The sequence below is a fragment of the Lycorma delicatula genome, chromosome 7, assembly GCF_047948215.1.
Source record: "Lycorma delicatula isolate Av1 chromosome 7, ASM4794821v1, whole genome shotgun sequence".
NCBI classification, from domain to species: Eukaryota; Metazoa; Arthropoda; class Insecta; order Hemiptera; family Fulgoridae; genus Lycorma; species Lycorma delicatula.
Window position 1 is genome coordinate 27,647,738 of NC_134461.1, and position 25,685 is coordinate 27,673,422.

The 25,685-nt window shown below is 28.6% G+C and overlaps 1 protein-coding gene across 3 annotated transcripts; it reads right to left on the reverse strand.

Moving 5' to 3' along the window:
- LOC142328054 (1-acyl-sn-glycerol-3-phosphate acyltransferase alpha-like) lies at positions 1 to 25,177 on the reverse strand. 3 transcript variants are annotated; one of them, XM_075371520.1, is made up of 7 exons: positions 25,047 to 25,105; positions 20,497 to 20,520; positions 16,886 to 17,172; positions 12,837 to 12,970; positions 7,133 to 7,314; positions 2,868 to 3,036; positions 1 to 287 (listed from the first exon to the last, which is right to left on the reverse strand). In XM_075371520.1, the coding sequence occupies exons 3-7, from the start codon at positions 17,071 to 17,073 to the stop codon at positions 142 to 144; spliced, it is 819 nt and encodes a 272-aa protein (XP_075227635.1). In that variant the 5' UTR covers positions 17,074 to 17,172; positions 20,497 to 20,520; positions 25,047 to 25,105; the 3' UTR covers positions 1 to 141. The 3 variants fall into 3 exon arrangements, with proteins under 3 accessions (XP_075227635.1, XP_075227633.1, XP_075227634.1); XM_075371518.1 differs by lacking the exon at positions 20,497 to 20,520 and having other exon boundaries at positions 25,047 to 25,177; XM_075371519.1 differs by lacking the exons at positions 20,497 to 20,520; positions 25,047 to 25,105 and adding an exon at positions 19,675 to 19,996.
- Positions 25,178 to 25,685: the final 508 nt, after the last annotated feature.

A 25,685-nucleotide genomic window follows, 5' to 3' on the forward strand; every position in this document is an offset into this window, starting at 1 on the left:
TAGTAGTTATAAAATTATATCTTCAGTGATATGAAGATCCTTTATTACATTAACACTACGCATTTTAAAATACAGCGTGATAATACATAATATTGCATGCACGTTACAGGAGAAAGTAATTTCTTCCAATACATTTTAAATTTATTTATTTTCATTATATATTTCATTTCTTAATTTTTCATACTCATCAGACATTATTTTCCAAGTTTTTTCTATCAATGAATCAATATCATCCATCTTTAATCCATTTGTACTAATTGGTTCCAAAGCTTTCATGATAGTATGTCCTGTAATTAAATAAGGAATATCAAAAATTTATTTAATCAGTAGTAAATGGAATTTGTTGATCCCAGCATGTAAATATGACCAGCAACACAATTTTGGTAAAATCTTTAAAAAGTTACATTAAAAAAAATAATAAACCTATTTGGAAATAGATATACCCTTGAGCAAATTAATTGAAACAAGTGCAATATTTTTATATTTTATGGTTGGCCAACTTTGTTTTCAACTGTTTCTCTCTAAATATCTGCTGATTAATATTTATAAAGTTTTGAGAGATGTTTATTTATACTCAGTTCTTTTTTTTCTAGTTACTTTATCATATATTAAATTCTTGCTGTGTTGTTGTATACCTTTGTTGTACAAACATAGAATCTTTAATAGTGTAACACTTAGGAAGAGAGCTGTCAGAATTTCTGTATGAAAACACTTAATTTATTCAGCTGGATATATTGGCCGAATGTAAGGTCAATTTAAGTACAGTTAGTAGAATCATTATTCTGAAAAATGAAACTGACTCAGTATTATCTAAACTTAAAGGAAATTTTGGGAGAAAAAGGCCTACCACTTCATAAGAATTTGCATTTTTTATAAGAAAAATGAAGATAGATCCTCAAAAAAACAGCTTTGACCTTAAAAAATATTTTCAGAAGCTGGATTCAAAGTGCACGATTCAATGGTTCATAAGAGGTTGTTGGAGGCTGGTCAGAGGTCTCATAAACCAGTGAAAACAACTTTTAACACCTACAGTGATAAAAAAATATTTGAATGGACTAGAAAATATAAAAATTGAACTCAGGAAGACTGGAGAATGGTATTATTTTCTGACTAATTTCAGTTTTACGTACAGAGAGTAAGAGTATAAAGAATACTGATAATGGTGAAACGTTAAGTCAAAAACATATCCACTAAACCATGAAGCATCCTCTAAAAAAAATGTTTTGGGATTGTTTTTCATTTAATTACATGAGATCAAGCTTGTGCTCAGTGAAGGTATGATAAATGGTAAAGAATATTTGTCATAATTGGAGCAAAGAGTGCTGTCTGAGTTAACAAAACTTTACGTTATGTAAGTGTTTGCTAACAAGATCCTTACTGCCATGTTTCAAAAAAGTTGCCAAATTTTTTTCAGAAAGAAAGGATGAAAGTACTGAGCCAGCCTGCAGATTCACCAGATATAAATCCCGTTGAAAACTTCTAGTATATTTGCAAGGACAAGTTCAGGAAAATTGATTGCACTAGTAAAGAAAAGATAATTTCATCACTTATATGGGTGTGGTTTCATGATGCAAAGAATTGTGAGAAGGTTAAATCATTAGTTAAATATATATCTATTAGAATTAATATGTTAATTAAAACTAAATGAGGACTTAGTAACTACTAAAAATAATTTTTAAAGAAATAAAGTATTTATATTATAAAAACAATAATTTTTTAATTAATTTTCACAGAGGTGTAAATGTTCATGTTTGAAAGTTACTGTGGAGCTCCTTCATCGGTGAAAGGTATTATTTTTGTTAATGGTGCTATCTTGAAGTAATTAGGAGTCTAGTAAAAATGCATTTCCTCAGTGTTACATTTCTTCATTTTTTTATCAGTTGTTTTCCTCAACTTTAGTTTTTATTTGGATAATAATATTATTGGGGATTTAGGGAGAATTGGTCATACTCAGGAGGAAACTTTTTAAGAATTTTCAATATCTAAATATTTAAAGCAAGATTTTGCCACTCTCCTATTCTTTTTAAAATATATTTACCTCCACTTTGAAGGCAACGGGTCAAAAATTTCTGTTCATGAGTATAGAAGTAGACAATCACTTCATAAATAATCTCCTTTTTCCTGATGATAACATTATAATAGAAATTATATTTACTTTCTAGAAGATATTATGAATGTAAAATGGGATTTAGACAGCTTCCATTTTTCATACAATTTTAAAATAACTATTAAACAAATACCATTGTTATCATATTATAAGCAAATAAATACCGCTTATTTTTTTACAAATTAAGGATTTATTTGTGAAGTTTAAGGTTCATGAACTAATTATTCAAAATAATCTAAATCATATTTGATTTAAATCAAGTCACAAATTGCTGAAGATCAAGAGATCAGTTAAAATTTGGGGGTTATGTCAAATGTACTTCTATAGTCACAAATAAGTAACCCCCATGGCCCAATGAGATGAGGATGCTATGTATGACATGTAAATGATGTTTGGTTTTGTACAGATTTAGGTCAACTGTTCCTGAGACATGTGATTAATTGAACCTCATCCACCATAGTACATCGGTATTCACTACCTAGTATTCAAATCCATATAAAGGCAATTTACTTTTACTAGGATTTGAAATTCAGAACCTTCGACTTCATAAATCAGCTGTTAAACAACCGATTTGTGATGACAAGTTAACTGTTTGATCAACCCGTGGACAGCCTATTTTTTATTTTACTTTAAATGATAAATTTTATTTTCCTTTGTAAATACCAATCCATGTGTAACGTACATTTATAAACTAATTTTTTTTTAAGGATTAACAATATTTGATACTGAAAAAAATTTAAATAATGACTAAATTACGTACCACTGCTGAAGTGTTTCTTCACAGGATCAATGTAATAAAAAGGTGAAATAACAATCGGGATAACAGGAAATTGTCCAGTAATTGCAACCCTAAATCCACCTTTCTTAAATTGGTTTAAAGTTTTAGCATTTAGATTTCTTGTTCCTTCTGGATATATAAGTAATTTTGACTGAAAGTGAAAAAAGTTAATTGATCATAACATGACTTTATAGTAGAATCTACATTGTGCTTATAATATCAACATCTTAAAAAACCTCTATGTTAACGTCCATACATTAAATTTATGTAGCTAAGAAATCCATTTTTTGTGCGTGTTAGCTTTTAATTACAGGGGCATTAAATAAGCAGATACTCTAATTTAAAAATCTCTAAATAAGAAATACAATTCTTTCAAGATCATGTATTCATACTACCATTATTGATTTAAAATATAATTTGACATCTTTTTTTTTTTTATAGAATTAACATCTATTAGACAATGGGAAGTATTCTTGAAAATTGTCCTTTGGAAGTTTAATGTTCAATAATTAAATTCCTGATTTTAAAGGGTAAAAAATGATCAGAAATTTATACTTAGATATTCAAGCAACATATAATCTTAATATGAATTATGTAAAACTTACCGATAGATTGAACTGTTTAATAGTGGTTAAAAAGGGTCCCTGACAACTGACCTGAGAGACAGCCAACTGAGATTTCAACTCCAGTTCTGGAATCTCACATGATGAACTTATACAAGGAGATTGCGTTGCACTGTGAAGAACTGCTGATAATTGTAATATAAACATCACTACAGTTTCATTAGTTGCACATAACTTGCTGACTACTATAAAATAATCAGAAGTTGGGTTTGATAATTTCATAACAATTTATAATTAACTATAAAAAAATCAATTGATTCATTCATAAAGGGCATTCAAACAGCACTAAATGATTGACTGAGAAGAAAGTTTTGGAAATAATAATAATTATGATGAGAAGTCAATTCATCATTATGAGCCTGAATCTAAGAATCTTATGTAAAGCAGAAGCAATCTAGTTCTCTGGCCATTAAAAATTTCAAGACCCAACCATTAGCCGATAAAAAAAAGTTAATGATTTTTTTATGATGCTAAACATTCAATTTTCTGTAATCTTAGTACACATGTGCACTATCTACAGTCAGTACCATAAAAATGTTCTTGAAAATAGAGAAAAGAATGAAATTATGAATAAAAAATGTGGTTTGCAGAAAAAAGGAATGTATCTTTGGGATAATGATACGCTCTAGATTGCTGAGTTTAATGTTTGAAACGACTGAAAAGTTAATAAATTAGTCAAAGTTCTGCTACATCTAAAATGTAGCCCATGCCTCAAACCATCAGAATTCCTTTTGCTTGATCACCCTCTGGGTGTCTTTGTGACCGATATAGAATTTTTAAAAATGTATAAAACCCATTCTGACTTCAAAACATAGAGATCTTTTAGAGCACAAGGAGAAGTTTTTAACAGCAGCTAGGAGTTTGAAAATAAATTTAGTTGTTAAATAAATTGTAAAAAATAACAGTATTTTGCCTCTTACTTTTTTTAATAATCAATATATGGCACATTCAAATTTGATTTCAGTAATGAAAATAAATGCCCACAATAATAAAAGCAGGCAATTGTAAATATGTTTAATAACATTCACAGTTTTTTATGTGCTAATAAAGTTAGAAGAATAATATATTTTCATGAAGTATTTTTTCCTTAGTGAGGGTTATAATCAGTCACTTCAAGACAAACTTACTTTTCTTATAGGTTCTAGAATTCAAACTGCTTTATATAAAAACTCGATTGCAATCACACAGTTATCATATATAGACTTTGGTGCGATAAAAGATTTCCTTTTCTTTCTTCTCTGTATATTTAAGGCTTTCTCACTCTATCAGTTAATTGTTTATCACCAGAATTATTACAATCTTCAGGCAAATAAATGTCAGAATTTAATCACTATTCCACAACAACATCTTCAAAAGAATCATTCACTTCACTTATATCACCTAATTCTTAGAAACTAGAAACAGTTTGTTCATTCTGTAGGATATTATTATATTAAATTTATATATCAAGTTCTATTATTATAAAATAGAAGTTTTTATATCAGATTATAAATAAAATTTGTATTGATTAATATATAATGCCAATGCCATGTAAAATATTTATGTTTTAATATAAATTTTTCAAGCATTTCTAATAAATGGTAAGTGAAGAATACATTATATGTTTGTAAAAATGTACACTACTGGACTGGCTAATAATGTACGCTATGGATTGACCTATTTTTGACCCCACCAATGAAAAGAGTAGAAAATTTTTACATATGACCTTCGGGAATTTTTAAGGTCATACTGCTAACCATCAGAGATAGTGTTATAAGATAGTCTAAAGTCATTTTCATGCTCTTTCCCATAATTTCCGAGATAAATGGCCTGGATATAAATATTCCAGGAATATTATATGACCAAAAACATGTAACTCGTGTAACTCTACCACCCATATAACACTATCTCTAATGGTTAGCCTAATGGTCATATGTGTGATTACATAATCCAGTGTAACGTTTTCTGATCTTTTCATTGGTGGGGTAAAAACTATGTCATTATATTTCAAAAAATTGTGTTAACCTTGAAATAACGTCAAGGTTAAGTTCAAGATCAAATCAAAGGTTACCATGAGGTGTTCAAAATCTGGGTAACTTTTGTTTAGGTCATTTTTTTTTGCATCCTGTGTAATTTATGAGAAAATCGCTTGGGGGTGATTAAAATTAAACACTCTACATAGATGTTTAAATAAATTTAAAAGATTGAAAAAAAATCACACTATTTACAAAATTGTCACTTGCACACTCTTTAATTATTCTATATTAAAAGAGTAATGTTTTTTGACAGTTGTGTTTTTAAATTTTCAATATTTATTGATCTCAAAAAGATCCTGTTCTACATTTAGATGAGGATTTTTATTATTTTAAGAGGATTTTTGTTATAATATAAATCTTCTAATAAAAAAGCATAAGCATCATTGCCTTTAAGATACACATTATTTATATATATATATAGGTAATGCAGGGTTAAGTAGTCATAACTGTACTGAAAAAAATCTAAGTTTTCATTATTGTTGATGTTCATACTTCCTGATCAGTCAATTATATATTTAATTGACTGGTTTTACAACTAAAGCTTTTTACAGTAGCAATCAACTGTTATTTTCTTCTATTCATAATAATATGAATGGTTTATGAACCGGTTTTACTGTTTATTTTACTTACTGTTTTTACTGTTAATTTTATGTACCTATCTTTAAAAAAAGGTAAAAATTATCTTCACGCTGACCTTAACAAACGTCATTTGTGAAGAACAATTTTTTAATCTTCTTTTTGTTTTTGATTCAGTTTTATGTTTTATTAGATAAAAAGAGACATTACATTCTAGCATTTTCATTTGAAACCTTTTCGTTCGAGGACAAGCCATATAATTAAATTTTAATGCGATTAGTTCCTCTCTAATTTTCTAAACCATCATTTGTTATCAAGTTATAATTAAAAATACAACTTGCAATTAAGATTATAAAACAGCTATAGATATGTCATTATGTGAATAACAGATGTTGCATCTTTGGATTCTGGCTAGTTACACTGAATAATTCACATATTTACGACGGTTACCTTGTGACTTTCTCTCATCAGAATTACCAGAGTTCTTTAAATTATCTTACGTTTATTTCGTTCTTTAAGTTATGTAATTGAAATTCAATAAAATCTAATTTTAATTAGAAAATTGTTTTTACGCCCTCTTTTATTCTTAATTCCTTCAAATTTATAATTTGGCATCCATCTATTTAGTATACCATACGGTTTTTATTTCTTCATCGTGAAGCTACAATACTTGTATTATTGATTTATTGAAGTCAGTGTTTCTGATAATTTTATTTTTGCCATTCTTTTTTTGACAATTGCCTACATCGACTTACAAGGTTAATTTAATAAAATACAAAATACGTTATAAAAAAAAAAAAACACTGAATAAATCTTCACAAAATGACCACTTAATGTGTACTGATTATTAGATAAAGGATATAAACTCTTAGTGTGAGAACATAGAAATATGGGTCTGGTTTAGCATAGCCACAATTCGGGAATAAATAAATGATTTACCCATGTCTGGATTAATTTGAATCTTACTGCGATCATAAAAACATCTTATTTTCTTTTAGCTGCTAATTATTCAAATGAACCATATTTACATTACCTTGTATTTGGAAAGAACAGGACAAACTTGTAGTAAAGTTTCATTTGCTGTTTTTCCATCTTTTCTATCAATAAAAAGTGAACCGGCTAATGACATGAACATATAATACGGAAAGAAAATCTTTAACTCTTTTCTTGATACTATGACACAAGATTTTACGACGTTCATTATCCTACAGTGTGCTGTAAAAATAACATATTGCATTAATAATTATTACTGTTATAATCAATTTATAGAAATTTATTATCGATAACTACTGTAATTCTAAATTAATGAAAATGATTCGCTCTCAAATTACACTGAAATTGTTTTTCCACAGTAATAATTAATTGTGAGCTTCTGTGGATTTACTTTTGGCTCTGTTGTTGTTATCACAATGCATAATTAGGCCCAAACAGTTCCTTGAAAATCAGTCATATAGTATTATTATTAATAATTTTAAAATGTTAAAATCTTCAAAATGCCGTTCAAAAAAATCTTACAATTAAAGTCTATTTTAAATATTTTTTATTAAATATGCTTCAATATTTATTGATACTTACTTCACTAATAATTCACTCTGGAGTACCAGTTTTACCTGTTTAACTAATGTTATGTAAGATTATAATGTATTTAGCGCTACCGAACTTGATTATGCTTATAATATTTATAAAAAGCTTATAATATTTCTTAAAAAATAGCCCTAGTTAAAATCTATAATATACTTTATCAGAGTAGCTCACATACATGGTATTAATTATAAAGAGTACATTGCTTTCATGCAACTACATTCCATCTTAGTATAGCTTGTCAAAACCGAATTAGCACAGATCTGATGTATAGCATAGCTGTATATATTGCTGCCTAACGAGCACAGGTTTATAACACTACTCCATTAAAGACAGTATGTTTACGGTGTGACTATTGTTTATTCCAATCGATAAACAAATTCACATCTTGTATTTATTAGTTACTTTTTCATCCTGAGTTTATATATTATTAAATTAATAATTTATTTCTTTATTAGATACTGAAATAGGTATGTTATTCAATATTAAGCAGACTAATCGGCTTTTACTGAATAGTGTTTAGGCCTAAATGTATTTATTTATAGTTTTATAATTGTATAAAATTCCAAGTCTTGAAAATATTATCATCTGACTGGTACCACTGAGAGCAGATGCCGTATCGCTGAGAGCGTTGAAAAAATTTTTCAGAGCGCTAGGACAGACTGTTTTCGAGATGTTTGCAATTTTCTTCCGAAAATTCAGATCTGGTTTAAAAGTACTAAATTTTCACAAAACTTTGGTCGCTATTGTACAGAATTTCTAGTAGCAACTGAATACTCTAATATATATATATATCTCACTTAAAATTTCTTTCACTAAGAAAATATACATGTAAACAAGGTTGCATAAGTTCAAGGGGCCTTTTATTCACTTAGCAACTTAGCGGCATCTTATCGACTTGAAATATTTGCTCATCAGGAGCAAACCTGCATGCAAAATTTCAGAGCGATGATAAGCGGAAGTGCTTCAAAATTCTAGTGAAAGGTACTGTTCATGAATTTCACATAATCCAAAAGCGAGTTAATATAAAAGTGGTAATAAAAATAAGTTAACTAAATATTTGTGTATTATTTTATTCGATTATGAATTTATATATTTTTCATTATAAATATAAGACTAAAAATAATTTTAAAATTTGAAATGTGAATTTGTTTATTGGAATAAACATTAGTATAAAAAATACTAAAAAAAATGAATACCGTAAATTAATATAAAACGATTAGTTAAATTAAAATATTACTATATCATAAAAAAGAATTTATATATATATATATATATATATATACCGTAAAATTTATTATACCATATGTGTACTGTCTTCCACAAGTAGCATATTATAGCCCCGCGCTAGGCAACCGATCTGTGCCAATTTTTTTCTCTCCGGGTTTACCGTTAGGTATTGCTTCAAAAGATGCGATGAATGATTTGTAGCATGTGTGAAAATGCCATGCCTGACCGGGATTCAAACCCAGGACCTCCGGATGAAAGGCCGAGATGCTATCACTTGCGCCACAGACGCCTATTCGATCTGTGACAATTCGGCTTGTTCAAGCTACATAGCACTTCATTCAATCAGAAGACTTAAGTTTTTTATCCCTAAAATTAAATATCCCATATTACCTATGAAAATGTATACCCCTACACACGCGCGCGCGCGCGCGCGCACACACACACACACACACACACACACACCAACCGTATATAATCCCTAAGTTTTTAAATTCAAATTCAAAGACTTCTCAGTACACCCGGCTAATCTAATGATAAAACAGGATATCTCAATGTTACAAAGACCTATCGCAAACAAACTGATATGAGAACATTTTGTTGAATTCTATGTAAAATAACTAAAATAAAAATACATCATACTAAAATACATAAACAAAGATTTGGAAAAGGGCAGTGAAAATATTTAAAAAAGCTGAATAGGATCCACTTTTATAAAAACTTACAAATAGAACAAATTATCAAACACAGAACACACTCACAAAACACAAATGTCTACAATTTGTAGAACAAACTTCTTTAACTACACAAATCCTCTATCAGACAAATTAGAATGCAACTACTATTAAAAAAATTATAAACATATCCAAGTACACTACATTAAAGTTGAAATTGTTTATTTAATTTTTTTTTATAATGGGTTATTACTAAAAATCAGTTTCAGAGACATATTTGAAAAAAAATGTTTTATTAATATTTTTAAAGTTTCTGTTAAAATTAAAAAAAAAATAAAATATGAACCTCTTAACAGGTTCACATATATCCTATAGACACTGACTTAAGCCAGAAACTTGATGCTAAATCTACAACTTGTACTGCCTTTTTATTTGTTTCATTTAATTTTTTTAGAACTGCTGAAATTTTATTTTTATTTAATTATAATAACATTAATACCACCCAATCTTAACAAAAGCATCAGTTAGAGTTGAAATTGCTTATTGCAATATTTTACTAGTATTTTTTTCTTGACATGTTTTCATATCTGAAAATTTCTAGTCATGAATAAAAATTTGCAGGTGATATCTACTGGTTAACTGTCTGTAAAAAAAAATTCAAATGTATTGTCTCACACATCATCATAATAAAAGTTCCTACTAATCTTTGGATAAGAGCCTAAAACTTATCTAAGTAAAGTTTTTTGATATCACCAACCATTGACCCAGGGAGTGGAAAAAATTGGGGTTTCGAAGACAAAGAAAATTATACTTCCCTTAATAGGCACAGTATCGAATAGCTTTCAAGTGGTTGTTAGTCCTCTAAACAATACCTTTTTTTCCTGTTTAGCTTCTGGGAATCACAGACAGGTATTACCTCAGAGGATGACGTATGAGTGTAAGTGAAGTGTAGTCTTATACAGTCTCAGTTCGACCATTTCTGAGATGTGTGGTTAATTGAAACCCAACCGCCAAAGAACACCGGCATCCAAGATCTAATATCCAAATCCGTATAAAAGTAACTGCCTTTACTAGGATTTGAACATTGGAACTCCCGACTTTGAAATCAGTTGATTTGCAAAGACGCGTTCACCACTAGACCAACTTGGTGGGTTTCTAATGATTGCCAAAACTTTTGTCTGAAACAATCTTTGGTATGACCAACCCTTACAGCAAGGGATGATCAAAATGGTGCAGGAATTGTAAGAAGATGGGGTTTGTTATATGCTAAACGTGTGAAATTTTTTTCTCATGCACCCATTGTCGTATTGAGTAAATTTGAAGTTTTTCTTAACTTTAAGGTGAAAATCTTTTTTATCCCCTACTTAGCACCAGTGAAATCTACCTCTCCCTTCCGATGTGCCAAAAAGGATTTTTTTTTTAATTTTAACAGAAATTTTAAAATTATTATTAAAACATTTTTTTTCAAATATATCTGAAACTGATTTTTTTTTTATAAGCCATCATAAAAAAATTGAAAATCAGGTTTTAAAAGTAAGTATTTTTTTAATAATGCCATTAATTACAATGTCTTTGATAGTTGAAGTGACTGATTACTTTTTAATGGATACTACATAATGTGGTTATGTAAAAGTAAATGGATGCATTAATCAAAGATAATAACATAATCAAAAGACAAAAGTAATAGTAATAGTTAGTAAGAATGTTTGTCTGTAACATGTAACTACAAAAATAAAATCTAATAAGTATATTAGTAGGAAATGTTAATCAAATACTTATCTGTCACTCATCTGAATAATGGAGATAACTTTACATTAAAATTGTATTTCTTCTAATAATTTAAATTGTTTGCAAATAAGGAGTATTATATTTAAAATTGTTATTAAAATAATAATTATTATATTTTCTGCTAAGAACACCATGATTTCCATGTTGAGTACTGTTTACCTTTCTTAGCTTTGTTCTTTTATTATGCATTTCAGAATAACTTCATTGTCAAAACTTATTATACTGGTACTTTTAAATTTCTGTTAGCCTTTATATAACATTTAGTTAATGTCTCTTCCTTTATTTTATGTTGCCTTATCTGGTCATCTCCTTGTTTATTTGTTTTTTTAACAGTTACACTTCTTTTAATTTTATTTTATGTACTTCCTGTTTTCATTAAATTGATATTCTTGAAAAGGTCTTCCGCTTGATTGTCGATCTTTTCTTTTGTTTTATTGTTACTTTGTAATTTGAAAATTTCTAAATTTTCTAAAATGTTCATTCCTCTTCCTGTAATACAACTGTGAATTAATTTCATTGATTCTTCCACTTTCATTGGAGTACGTTCTTTTTTTATTAAATGCATTGCATAATTTATTAGGATCTTATTTTTGATTTTTAAAAGATCTAATGTGTTTGCTATATCTTAAATTTAATTTTCTTCCTGTTTGTCCAGTCTATATTGCTTTGCATTTATATTTTATTTTGTAAATACCACTACTATTACAAATATATTTTTCTTCTATATGACTATTAAACATTTTTTTTTAGTGTACTATTTGTATTTATAACCATTTTTATATTATATACTAAAGAATTGTTTAACTGGGTAAATTTCTTTTCCCATAAATGTTAATTTTCTCTATTTAAAGGTTTCTTTAACATTTATAGTTTTAATTTCATTTCTTTTATTTCTATATTTATTCATCTATCTGATCATTTCTTTTTTGTACCTGTTATTTTCTGCTATATGAAAAATAGTGTTTAACTCTTTTTTATATGCTGGTTTCTTTAAAGGTAATTTATGTATTCTATCAAGTTTCTAAAATCCGCTAATTTATACTCCATTGGGTGATTTGAATCGTAAGCTATTATGTAACACTAAGACTAACAGAATATAATAAAAGAATGAAGCTAAGAAAGGTAAATAGTACCCAACATAGATATTATATTTAATTATGATAAATATATATATATATTATATAATTACAATAATTATATTAAATGATATAATATATATATATATATATATATATATATTCTATTAAATAAACCACCTAGTACAAAATATTGAGATAAGACATTCTTACTTTAACTTTTCATGAAAAATGAATCTTAAAAAGATTAATTTCAGCAAAAAAAGAAAAAAATATATATATTAGTTTATATAATATATTATATTATATATGTTAATATATATAATATATTAGTTTAAATTCTTAAAAACAAAAAGAATAGAAGAATTTATTATAATACATTACAGATTACCAAGAACATCAAATGCTGATTGATGATTTACTACAAGTACAGCTGCCTGTTCCTTAGCTAAAATTTCTGCTCCTCTCAATTCATATTTTATGCCAAGTACTTTTGATGTAATATATGCAAATGGATATGTCATTCTAAAATTACAAAAAATATTCTAAAGATTATTACATATATGTAAATAAATTATTTTTGTTTTATTTTGCATATATATATATATATATATATATATATATATATATTTATTTATTTATTTATTCTCTCTAAAGGTACTGGGAATCTAGGAAATGTCTCAGGGTCTTGGGTTCAGTGAAGGGTAAATCTTGATATTCACCTCCCCACGGTAGTGAGGAGGCAGAGATTGTATATGCTATATATGGTATATGCAAGTGGCTGCCAAATACAGGGAATGAGTCTCCCCCTGGATAAGGGGATCCCTTTCACCAACTGCCAACAGCCTCTATGGAGGGTGGATGAGCAGATGGAAATGAGGTCATGAGGTCACTCTCTTGTCCTCAAGATGATTTCTCATCTCAAAAGGTGGAAAAGCCACTAGTTGGTCAAAAGCAGGGAAATTCGGAAGGCAACAGGCAACCACCGCATTAAATACCAGTCAGAGTATCCCTAGTCCCAGCAGAAATATAAGGCATGGTAGGTTCTGAAATGAAATATTCTGGAGTAATATGCTCACATTCAAACCTCCAGATGGCTACTTTTACAGGGCAGCCAATTAAAGCAAAAAAAGTAAAAATTAGAAAGATATATAACATGAGGATGGGAACCTAGAATGTTAAAACCATGAATAGGAATGGAAGGTAAGGAATGTAACAAAAGAAATAGAAAGTCATAACATCTGTATCCTAGGATTGAATGAAATATGTTGGGAAAGAGAAAATGAATTTGAAAACAGGAGAATATTAGATGATTTATAAGGGAGTAGATCCCAAATAAAAAGGTGTGGGTATAATAAATAAAAATTAAAAAAATAGATAAAAGTATTATAAAAATCATACTTGTCAATGATAGAGTGATAGCAATCAAATTTTCATATGATCCATTAGACATTTTGATCATTCAGACATACATGAAACATCGAACGCAGAAGAGGAAGAGGTAGGTGAGATATATGAACAGGTGTAAGAGGTATATGAAGAAAATAGGAAGAGACAAGTCAGAACAATAATGATTGGTGACTGGAATAGTGAAGTTGGAAAAGAGAAGTAGAAAAATGTAATAGGTGAATAAACTAAGAAGAAGAAATGAAAGAGGAAAGAAGCTGATTAATTTTTGCAAGGCTCATGAACTCTGGATTGTCAATACCTAATACAAGAACCATCAACGTGGATTGTACACATGAAAAAGCCCTGGTGATAGTGCAAGATATTAAATTGATTGTAATTTAATCAACTAAAGATTTAATAATAATGTTAAGGTGGCAAGAACATATTCAGTGGCAGATGCAGATACAGATCACAACCTGCTGGTAATGGATGTTAGAACAAGACTGAAGCACATTAAAAAATGCTGGTTGAGAATAAGTGGGATATAAGAAAGTTAAAGACTATGTACTTGACATTGAGGAGAAATTAAAAAATGTGTTACCAAGCAAAATTGTATCAGAAGAGTGGGGTAATATAAAGAATAAAATAATTGACACCTTGGAAAAAGGAGTAGGTATGATAAAGAAAATAAACAGGAAAAATGGATCGCTAACGATATATTAGGAATAATGGTGGAAAGAAAAAAATTTAAGTGAGATGTTTCAGAGGAAGGAAAAAAAATGTTAAAGACTAAATAATGAACTGAGAAGGCTGACAGGTAAGGCAAAGGAGAAATGGATGGAAAAGTTGTGTGAAGAGGTAGAAAAGAAAGGTAAAATGGAAGAACAGTAAAAAACTAAAGAGACAACTGAGGAAAATAAGTAGGTAAGGACTGGTAGACAAAAATTGAAAAATAACTTCTAATGTAGGAGAAAATAAACAAGTACAGGTAGAACATGTGCAGAAATTGTATGATTCTCAGGCTAGTAAGGGAATATTGAGTGTAAAGGAGGAGCAAATGTGTAATGAAGAAAATGAGAGTGTGGGAATTTTGAGTTGGGAAGTGGAATAGGCAATTCAAGATTTAAAAGAAAAGAAAGCCAAGGGATGTAACAAAATACCATCTGAAATTCTGAAAGTTTTGGGGAATAAAATGATCTCAAGAGTAACAAATCTAGTTAATCATATTTATGAAAGGGACATGACCTGAAGAATTAGTTGAAAATATTCTAGTTCCACTACCAAAAAAGAGTAACGCTAAAAAATGTTCACGGTATAGTACAGTCAGTTTTGTATGTCACATAGCAGAGGCTATAACAAAAGTTTTATCAGACAGAATAGTAAAGAAAACAGAGGAAAATGTGGAAAATGATCAATTTGGGTTCAGGAACAGAAGAACACAAGATGCCACTGGATGTTTGAGACTGCGGGATGTGAATAAGGAAATATACGTGTGCTTTACAGTCTGGGAGAAAGCTTTTGATAGAGTAGATTAAAAGAAGCTAATGGGAATTTTAAAAAGTGTTGGCGTGGATTGGGAAGAGTGAAGGTATTAAATGATTTGTACATAAGGCAGAAAGAAGTTGTTAGGGTGGAAAACAAAGAAACAGAACAATTAAGTATTGGCAGAAGTGTAAAGCAAGGGTGCTATATGTCACCAGCACTTTGTAATGTTTATATGGAGTAATTGGTAGAAAAGTCCTTGGAAAAATCAAGAGGTATTTCAGAAGGAGGAAAAAGAATGAAATCAATCAAGGTACAAGGTAAAAGGTAAAGTTAAATAGTATTGAATGTAGAAGTAATAGAACAGGTAAAGTCATTTAGGTACCTAGGCAATTTAGTTAAATGCAACAGAAGAAATAAGAAGCAGAATTGCAATGAGAAAAGGAGCATTTGAGAAAATGAAAGGATTAGTAACTACAAAAAGATACCAGTACCGTTGAAAAAGAGATTTACCAAATACCTTTTGTGGAGATATGAGTAATAAAAAAGAAAGAAGGAAAATATTTACAAAGTTTTAAGATGTGACTATGGAGGAGACAAGAGAAAATAAGGTGAAGTGAAAAAGTGAGAAATGAGAATGTACTAAGAAGAATAAGAGAGAAAACGAAGATTTTGAAAACAATAAGGAAAAAGATGAAAATAAAGGGAAATAAGGGAATAATGGGAATAAGGAATAAGATGTTGTCTTTGAGATTCTTTTAACAACAGCATCTCCGAATGTTCACCCTGGGACTGGACAAGACCTAGCATCAAAATAGTTGTACTTGTATCTAGTAAGGTAGTCTAAATTTTAAATGTTATAGAATTTTATCTTTTAATTAATTTTTCAAATTTAATGTCATTAGTCAAATGTCAAATGTTAAGTTGCAGTCAATCACATATCATTGTGCAATTGATCAAATGGAAATTGTTCCAACAATTATTTAATTTCTCTATTTCAAAAATTTATTAAAGGTAACTTTGATAATTAGCATATCCTTAGTTCAAATCCTTTTATATTTTCAAGATGTAATTCTCTCAGACGTTTCTGATTTACTTTATTTATTTATTTATTTTTGTAATATATTATTACATTATCTGCAAAACTATAGTAATTTCAAAAATAAGCTAATAGTTGAAATGTTACTCAGTCAAAGTTTTGTTTATGCTGCATATTAATAAATTAAAGTTCAGAATTCTAATATAAAGTTATTTATTTAAATAATTATAGATACTGTAAATATATATATATAAGTTATTTTTTAACCAAAGATATTTTTTTAGGAAACAAACTTATATTGTATTGGACATTTATTCCAGCAAAATGAGTCAAGACTTATGTTAGATGTTCATTCTAACGAAATTAGTACAAGACTAAATAAAATTATATACTGAACAAAGGCTTCTACTGTAATAAACAATTCTTAGAATAACTACTATTCCAGGAATATCCTACATAATAGTTCTTACTCTATGATAAAAACTAAACTTTAACTTGTATACATACATAAGCATAAAAAGGTTACTTACCTCATATTTGCAGGATTTTTTAGCCTCAGCAAGGTGAATGGTGTACTTAAAAGGCACGCAATAGCAACCATTAGAATAAAAAATGTGTAGCTGAAATAATATTTTATAGTTGGATTTTTCAAAGAGATAAAGGACATTAAGAGTATTATAATCATCGCACTCCATGGCAAATGTTCCATGATTAACATTGTTACTGGTGAATTATCCTGATTTCTCTCATTGACAACGTTTACGCTTCCAGCCTTATTGCTAGTGAAACATATCACTTTTTTATTTCAGTAACATCCCTTTAAATAAACAAGAATATAGTTTATTATTGAACAATAAATTAAAATTTTTAAAAAAGTTTAGAAATGTCCCCGTGAAGACAGTGAAATGCTTTCAAAGTTGTCTAAAAGCTGCATGTAACTAAAATGAAATTATGTAATAACTGGTACATTCCTGACTACAGCTCTGTTGCTGCTATATAGCTGCATTTACGAATGTTGATGTTTTACCACCCCCAGAATTCAAAAGAAGTAAAAAAAGCACAGAGATATCAGTAAGATGTATCTGCATATGTGTGTTGACCTGTATTTTGATTAATATCTCCAGATTGGCTCAAAATAAATAGATAAATTCTTCGATAATGGATCAAAAAAGGTCTGTTTATAGGGCATTGCTGTCATTAAGTTTTGTACAGAGTTAAAAAAGGGAGAGGGATAATTTTTGCCTCTTTGAATTTTTTACTTTTTGGTTGTAGAAATTTGAACTTTAGTATGATGAAAGTAAAATTAAATTAAATTCGAAAGATTTAAGTAAATCCGATTTAGGGATGGGGGGATATTCAACATTATCTCTTAACAATTTTTGCCCGATATCTAGAAAAACCCATTGAGCAAACAAGTTTACATTTGTCACAAATATTTGGCTACACCACATATATATATATATATATATATATATATATATATATATATATATACACTCCAGCTTTCGTCTGATTTCCAATTCCATCAGACAAGAGGGAAATAATACAGTATCCATTTCCTTCCCCCCTGGCAATAACTATGCAAGGTGTTCTGGGAGGTATTGGCCAAACTTAAGGGGCTGATTCAGGACATCAAAATAAAAAAGTAAACAAAAGGACAAATGCTCTACCATGCTTCTTTTTCCATTTGTACGCTATTTTGTGTTTTTAACACAATTTTTTTATCGGGTACATGAGAAGTAGTTAAAAAGAGAAACTGAAGGAGATTATCTTCTTTCTTGATAAAGAAATACCCGGTCAGGGCTGCACTCCCTGGACCCCTCAGTGTTCGTTATTCTCATGGTTATTAGAATAATACTGGTAAATAACCAAATCTCTCTCTCTCTCCTGCAACGTTTCCCTCGTTCTTGAAATAGAAGCTCCTGCTGTAGACAAACTAATCCCTTTTGGTTCTTCTTTCCATTATCCTAGAATACTCTGTATCTCTGAAAGGATAGAAAACTGAAAATCGGTTAATATATAAAATGCATACTGTATTATTTTTACATCAAAAAACGAAATCAAAAATAGTATTAGGTTGTCATCCAGGAGGAGAAATTCACAACTTCACTCGCAAGGGGGCTAGGCCCTCCATCTATTACAATCTTCCAGATTGTAAGCCAAATAATGCAATAATAAAAACTGAATATTTTACACTGTAAGGTCAAAATTAACATTTGTAACCAGTACAAGAGTTCACTAAAAGAAATAGTTTAATTATTATTAACTTTTATTTATACGACACCAGAAATCTGAAACTTGAAACATCTGAAATCTGAAACTCACAAAGATATGAATAATATTGTTCTAGTAATACGAGTAATAAAGGGACTTTTATTCTATCCTAATATTTCATGTAAGATTGCTGAATTAATAATTTTATAAATATTTGATGTTAATAAAAACTAATATTTCAGCAATTGTGTAACTGTCCACCTTATTAAAGAATTGGAGGATCATATCTCACTTTCAAATGAAATAAGTTTAAATGAAGTGCAGTAAAAAATGTATATATTTAATTTAGTAGAGGCGTACATAGAAGTCATGTGGTATCCACATCAGATTTTTTAATTTATAAAAAAGAATTGCACCCTCATACAAGATGGATTATCTATTTTATTTTTATTACAGTATTTTTTAAATAAATCAACATTGTTCAAAATACTAGTCCTATGAAAAAAAATTTATCTATAAGAAACAGAAAAATTAGAAACCTGCATTTTGATAAAAATAAGGAATGCAAAAAATGATGTAAAGCAAGTGTAAACTGAAATTCTTACAATGGGAAAATATCTATCACTTTTTACTTCTGCAAATCATTTTTTTTTAAACTTTATGCAAAAATATGTTTTCCGAAAATATTTTTAATATCATTATAGTGGCATCAGATTCTATAAATTATTGTGGGATAAAAAATCTAAGACGAAGAGTTGATGACTGTGAGAAAAAGATATAATTTTTCGTTTATAAAATAGACTAAAATTATATGAAAGAATATTCGGGACCACTAGAGGGGACTTTCTATACAAACTAATAAAAAAAAAATCATAAAAATTAGCCTATTTGATAAAAAATTAATAATTTTTTTTAAAGTAGGTAGACCTACTGGAACCAATAGAACTTCCTTATTTTTTCAATTTGATTAAATATTGCTTACATATTTTTAAAAATAAAAATGATGTAACAAGTGAAAAATTTCAAATTTGCTTTTAATTGAAATAAAAATGGAATATTAATGTTAATATTAAAAAACTAGTAATAAAAAAAAAAAAATACTTACCAAAAAATGTAGAATATGAACGCAAATATCAAAAATATAATGTGTTATGAACCTATTAAGTCTTATATTGCAAATAATGAAGTTAATCAATTATTTTCAAAATATTAATTACACAGCTACTCTAAAAGCTGTTAAATGAATGATAGGCTGTTAAATGAATGAAGAGCTAATAAATGAATGATAGGAGGTCTTGCTGAACAATCGCCCAGAAAATTTCATTTTCATAAATTCATAATTTTCTTTCTTTGTTCATACAATCTTGTTAGTACTCAAGATTTTACATTTATTACAGATTATTTTCCTATGTTAAGCAAACAACTAGTTATTAAATGTAAAGAAAAAAGTATTACAAGGTGAACATGCTTCTTTTTTCTACTGAACCTTAAAAATATGTTTGTGAAGGACTAAAGAGAGAAACTTATGTTAAAAAAATAATATAATAATAATTGATTTCAGCTATTAACAAAAGAGATTATTACGCACTGGGAATTTTCATATCTTAACAGGATGGCCATTGTTGTTCACCTACAACATTGTTAATTACAATTCATTTTTTTTTTTTTAATATGGAGTAAACAATCATTGAAATCAATGTCAGTGATATTTTTAAAAGGATTCAAATGAAATTACTGTGACATTAAAAAAAAAAAGTTAAATTAGATTATTCATCATGCTAGATGGCTACTTAAAACAGTGCTTCATTTATATAAAGTGTATATAAAACATCACCACAATATAATAATTTCATTTTACCCATTTTAACTTAATTTGCAACACTTCTGTTTTAATATTTCACATAAACATAAAATTGTCTGGACGTACCTGTAGTTTTAACATACACATCTTCTGAAAAAAGAAAAAAACATTTAAAGTACAATTTATATATTTATTACAAGCAAATAGACCTTCACTACATTTTAAGTTCATTACATCAGCACAAATAAATAACTAATAAAATGTAGATAACTAATAAATGTCCCAGATGGTCTGTACATTGGCCATCCCATTAAGATATGAATAATTTTCTATGTAGAATAATCTCTTTTGTAGATGAAATCATTCATTACTATACTATTTCTTTAGCAGAAGTTTCACTCTTTAGTTCTTTGCAAAACCTTTTTATAAGGTATAGTAGGAGGAAGAAGCATGTTCATCTTTTAACACTTACTTTTCTTTATATTAAATAACTACTTGTTTGCTTAACACAGGAAAGTGTTTTTTGTTAAACAAAAAAACTTTGTTAGTAACAGGATTGTATGAACAAAGAAAGGCATCATTAAGCACTTGAAGGTGTTACATTTGATCTTTAACTGTTTAATGGAATTGTCCGGGCGAATATCTTTAGGAAAATTAAATATTTTTATTACAATCTGCTTCTTTGGGATCACCACAGACAATGGTGACCATGAATTTTACAGTATAGAAACAGTTCAGAAGTTGTGCAATGTCTGCCTAGAACTTTGTACAATGAATATCACAGCATCTGATGCGAGAATGGTTGGTAAACAATGAAGAGACCTTCGCCGATCTCTTCATTATTTACGAACTGCTAGTCAAACTTAATCAAGGAACAGTTATATTTTTAATAAAACATCGTTATTAGAAAAAATATCATTTTCTGGAATAGAATAATCATTTAATCATAACTGACATTTCATGTAAGTATAAGCGACCACGCCACTGCCATTCTTATCTAATCCAAAAATATTGAATAGTGTTTTTAGGAATTGTTCCAAAAGACAATTTTTTTCAAAAATTGAAAAAAAGAATGAAACAGTTATAAGGTTTTGGTTTTCATTCATTAGATTTCTTGTTTCAGTATTCATCACTAATTCAGGTAATCTTGATCAGCAAAGCAGCCTTAAGTCTGGGCACTGGTAGGCACAATAGAAACCATAAACAGTACTGCAGGATATCTTAGCTGATCACACATTTGCAAAAGTTCCAAGGATCTTTCCTGTTAGCAAGGGTTTTTAGATCGTAGATTTGAAAAAAATACCATTATGCTTTTGAAAAATTCTGGGACATTTTGTATTCAAAATTAAGATTAGCAACATTGAGTCAGGATTTACAAATGAAAACATCACCAACCGTTCTTATTGTTTGTTGCCACATCAGAATCTTCATAGCAAAAATTGAAACCACCCATCTTTTGCAAACCTGTCATTACCATATTCTATGAGAAACCTAAAATACTCTTCAAATATGATATGTATATATTGAAGAGAAAATGTTATATGTTTAGGCTGTCAAAATTGGCGTTTCCACATGGAAATAGGTTTATGTAATTTTCACTAGTAAATTCATTCAGGCTCAATTTTGAGAGAAGAATAATTAAGGTGCAATTCTCTATTGATATACTGATTTTGTCTTAATCTATCCCATAATGGAGCAAAGCCTTTTCAATGAAGTTTCTTCATTAGATTCATCTTCAGTATTAAGGGAACTGAACAGTGAGCTAATATCTCTGTCAGAGAGGATAAAAGAGAAATGATTTCTCTATAATAAATGTTATTTCTTTTCACTTAAATAAATGCTTCCTCAATTTTTGTAGCTCTAGCTAGAAAGCCTGTTACAGTCCTTTTACTTAAGACAAGGTTGGAAAATATTAATGATGGATTAAGCGGTAAAGTTACAATGTAGCCTTCAATATCTTGGCAAAAATTAATAATATTAGCAATGTAATGAAACTAGACACTTCTAACTTTGTACACAGTAACTACAGATTGCATTCGGGAGACACATTTACTCAATGCAATTAAAATCCTGTAATTAAACATAAACATCTCCAGACTCCATCAGATTGTCAGCTAAAAGCTTATTTAAGTCTCATTGATCGTGATAAAACAAAATTACTAGAAAAATTAAGTTTTAAACGGGTAAACAACACTTGCAAGTAGTGGAGAGTGAAAATCAAATTCAGAAATCATGGAATCAACATTTTTCCCAGTTTTATAATTTGAAAGCTGTAGGAAGGCAATGATGATTCTGAAGACCAAGAGAAAAAGAGGGCTTTAAGGGTACTGGGAAAAATTACGCCTACAATTTCACATTGACACACAATCGTTCAAAAACTGTATATGTGAAGACTGTCTATGTAGACAGAGCACCAATTAATTTACAACTATTTATTTATTGTGTGTATTTTTATTTTGAAAATATTTTCCCATCAAATCTTCGCTAATGTTTGAATAATAATTCAAATAGACTTACAAAAATTATTATTTTTATTTTATCTTATGTAAAATTGGAAAATTTGTGGATTTGTCTTGTTTCCAACAGCATCACATGAAAACCAACCGACCGATTTTTGTTCAAATTTTCAGGATACATTCATGTTATTCCAGAATAGGTTTTAAGCCATATATCAAGTCCCTAGGTTTAGACCCCGTGGAGGTGAAGTTGTGAATTTTTTCTCTTGGTTAATGACCGAATAACTTTTTTGATTTCTTTTTTATATAAAAATAATAGACCATGTGTTTTATAACATATTCAATTTTGAGCTCTCTACCGTGACCCCTTCCTGAGATATAGTGTATTCTAGGGTAATGCAAAAAAAACCAAAAGGGTTATGTTTATCTACAGAACGAGCTTCTATATCAAGAAAAACGGAAATGTTAGAGGAAAGTAAGCTTTTTTATTATTATCCTCACAACCATGAGGATAATGAACACAGGGGGGGTCCAGCGAGAGGAACCCTGACCGGTTAGTTCTTTATAAAGTGTAACATACTCTCCTTCAGTTTCTCTTTTTACTGCTCAGTACCGAATAAAAAGATTATGTTAAAAAACACAATAGACAGGAAAAGACAGCTAGATGGGAAAACTAGTATAAACCGGCTAGTAAAAAATAAACCAAGGTTAACATTTTCCCATGTAAACATTTGTTAATTTGCCAATTTCTCACCAATAAAATCCTTTATGTTTCAGTATCGCTAGAGTTCATCTTTATATTTTTTAAATCGGAAAGAAATCATTTTTGAGCATTTTTTTTTTGCTCTTCAGATTAGGTAATAACATAGAGTTAGACTTGAAGAAGCGTCATGTGAAATATATTATTTGAAGTGTTCATTTGTATGAAAGTAAAACATAGAAACTAACAAAAAAGAAAAAGACTTAGAAATAAAGTCTTCAAGATATATGCTTTTTGACCAAGATATAAGTTTCCACAGCTTATATTACTGTAGAATCATTTGAAGTGCGGGCATGAAGAGATAGGAAAAATGACAAAGTGAAAAATGAAGAAGTAATTTAGGAGAGTGAATGAGAATGGAAGCTGAATCAGGAGGAGAAGAATCGATTAAAACAGTGGTAGAAGGATCAGCAGAAGATGCAAAGAAGAGAGACTGAATACAAGTAAACATTTTAAACGATCTGTAATTGAAATGAGAGCTGTCAGGATTTAAAAAATTTAGCTAGAATAGAGGAGAATGGAGATAGACATTGTTAAAGGGACTAATTGTATAAGATGATTGTGTCACCAAATTATATAAAATAATGTTTATAAGAACTAATACTAAACTTTAACTTTTTAGACACATAATTCTAAAATTAACCGAATGATTTTTTTTTTTTTTTAATAATAATTCTCTCTCACATTTTCACTAACTTTTGTTAAAATTCTTTAATTTTTATTACAATCATCTTGAATGTCTTTGTTACAATAGTTATACTGTTAATATTATTTACACAAACATTCTAACTTCCTTTTTATGCAAATTCAAACTTATCTAAATGCTGGTATCATTCAAAGTGTACTAATAACTCCAAAATTAAACAAGATCACTTCTTAAATATTTTTTTAATGATTTATTTAGCTAACGATGGAATAAAAGACTACAAAAGCACGTTTTCTCTAACTATTTTGGATGCTTTAAAAGTTTGTAAAAATTATTCTTAATAATATATCAGCAGATGGATTAGAAAATTTGAATCTATATATATATTAAATTTTGTGTGTGAGTGTGTGCGTGTGTGTGTGTGTGTGTGTGTGTGTGTGTGTGTGTGTGTGTGTGTGTGTGTGTGTGTGTGTGTGTGTGTGTGTGTGTGTGTATACTACATTGTCATTTTACCAAACTTAACTTTATTTAATGTAAAGTAATTTTGGATAGTTTGACTGCTGCTCACCCAGCATTAGGACTTTACCCGTTTGCTGTTCTTTTAATGTCAACAAAAATAATTAATCAGAAAAATATGTTTTTTTTCAACGAAAATTAATATTTTTTATTATAAACATATTTATTTAGTGCAGTTTTAAACATTTATTTACTTTCTATACGTTTTATTATTGTCAGCGATAATAAAATATCAGTGATATCCAATATTATACATCACTTATAACAATAATAAATAATTTTGCATCGTGCTACAAACCTGAACTCAAACTTCAAAGCATGCATGTATTTCACTATAAAACACTAAAATTATACTCCAACTACACGAAACACTAGTATGTTCATTACTACTTTATATTCACTAATTTAGGAATGAATAATAAAGTAGACCTAAGGTCACAACCATCTTAATTATACTTATACATGACATCTGCCGTTAAATGAAGTAACCAATCTCTCATCATTAACTGAACCCATGAAACCATTAATTCTCTTCAGAAAAAAAAACTGTTGTAAGTGTTGACAATAAAATGTCACGTTACATGATAATGAGAACTTTCTTATAATTTGTAAAATTTATAATTAAAAATTATCCACTGATTTTTTTTTTCTTATAAAATGATTCATTAAACAGGTTTAAATGTTAGAAAAAATAAGACAAATTCAGTCGCATAACACCCAATATGTTGAAATATATCCTAAAAATTAATTGTTAAAAAAAGACATATTACAAATTTATGGTTTTTGAACTCCCCCACCAAAAAAAAAAAAACAGAAATTTGAAAAATAGAAAAAAGAAAATGGAGCTGAATAATTTTAAGTTCTATCTATATCTTCATGATAAAACAATTCCTTTTTATTTATAAACAATAACTAAAATTATGAATTTTTTTCACAT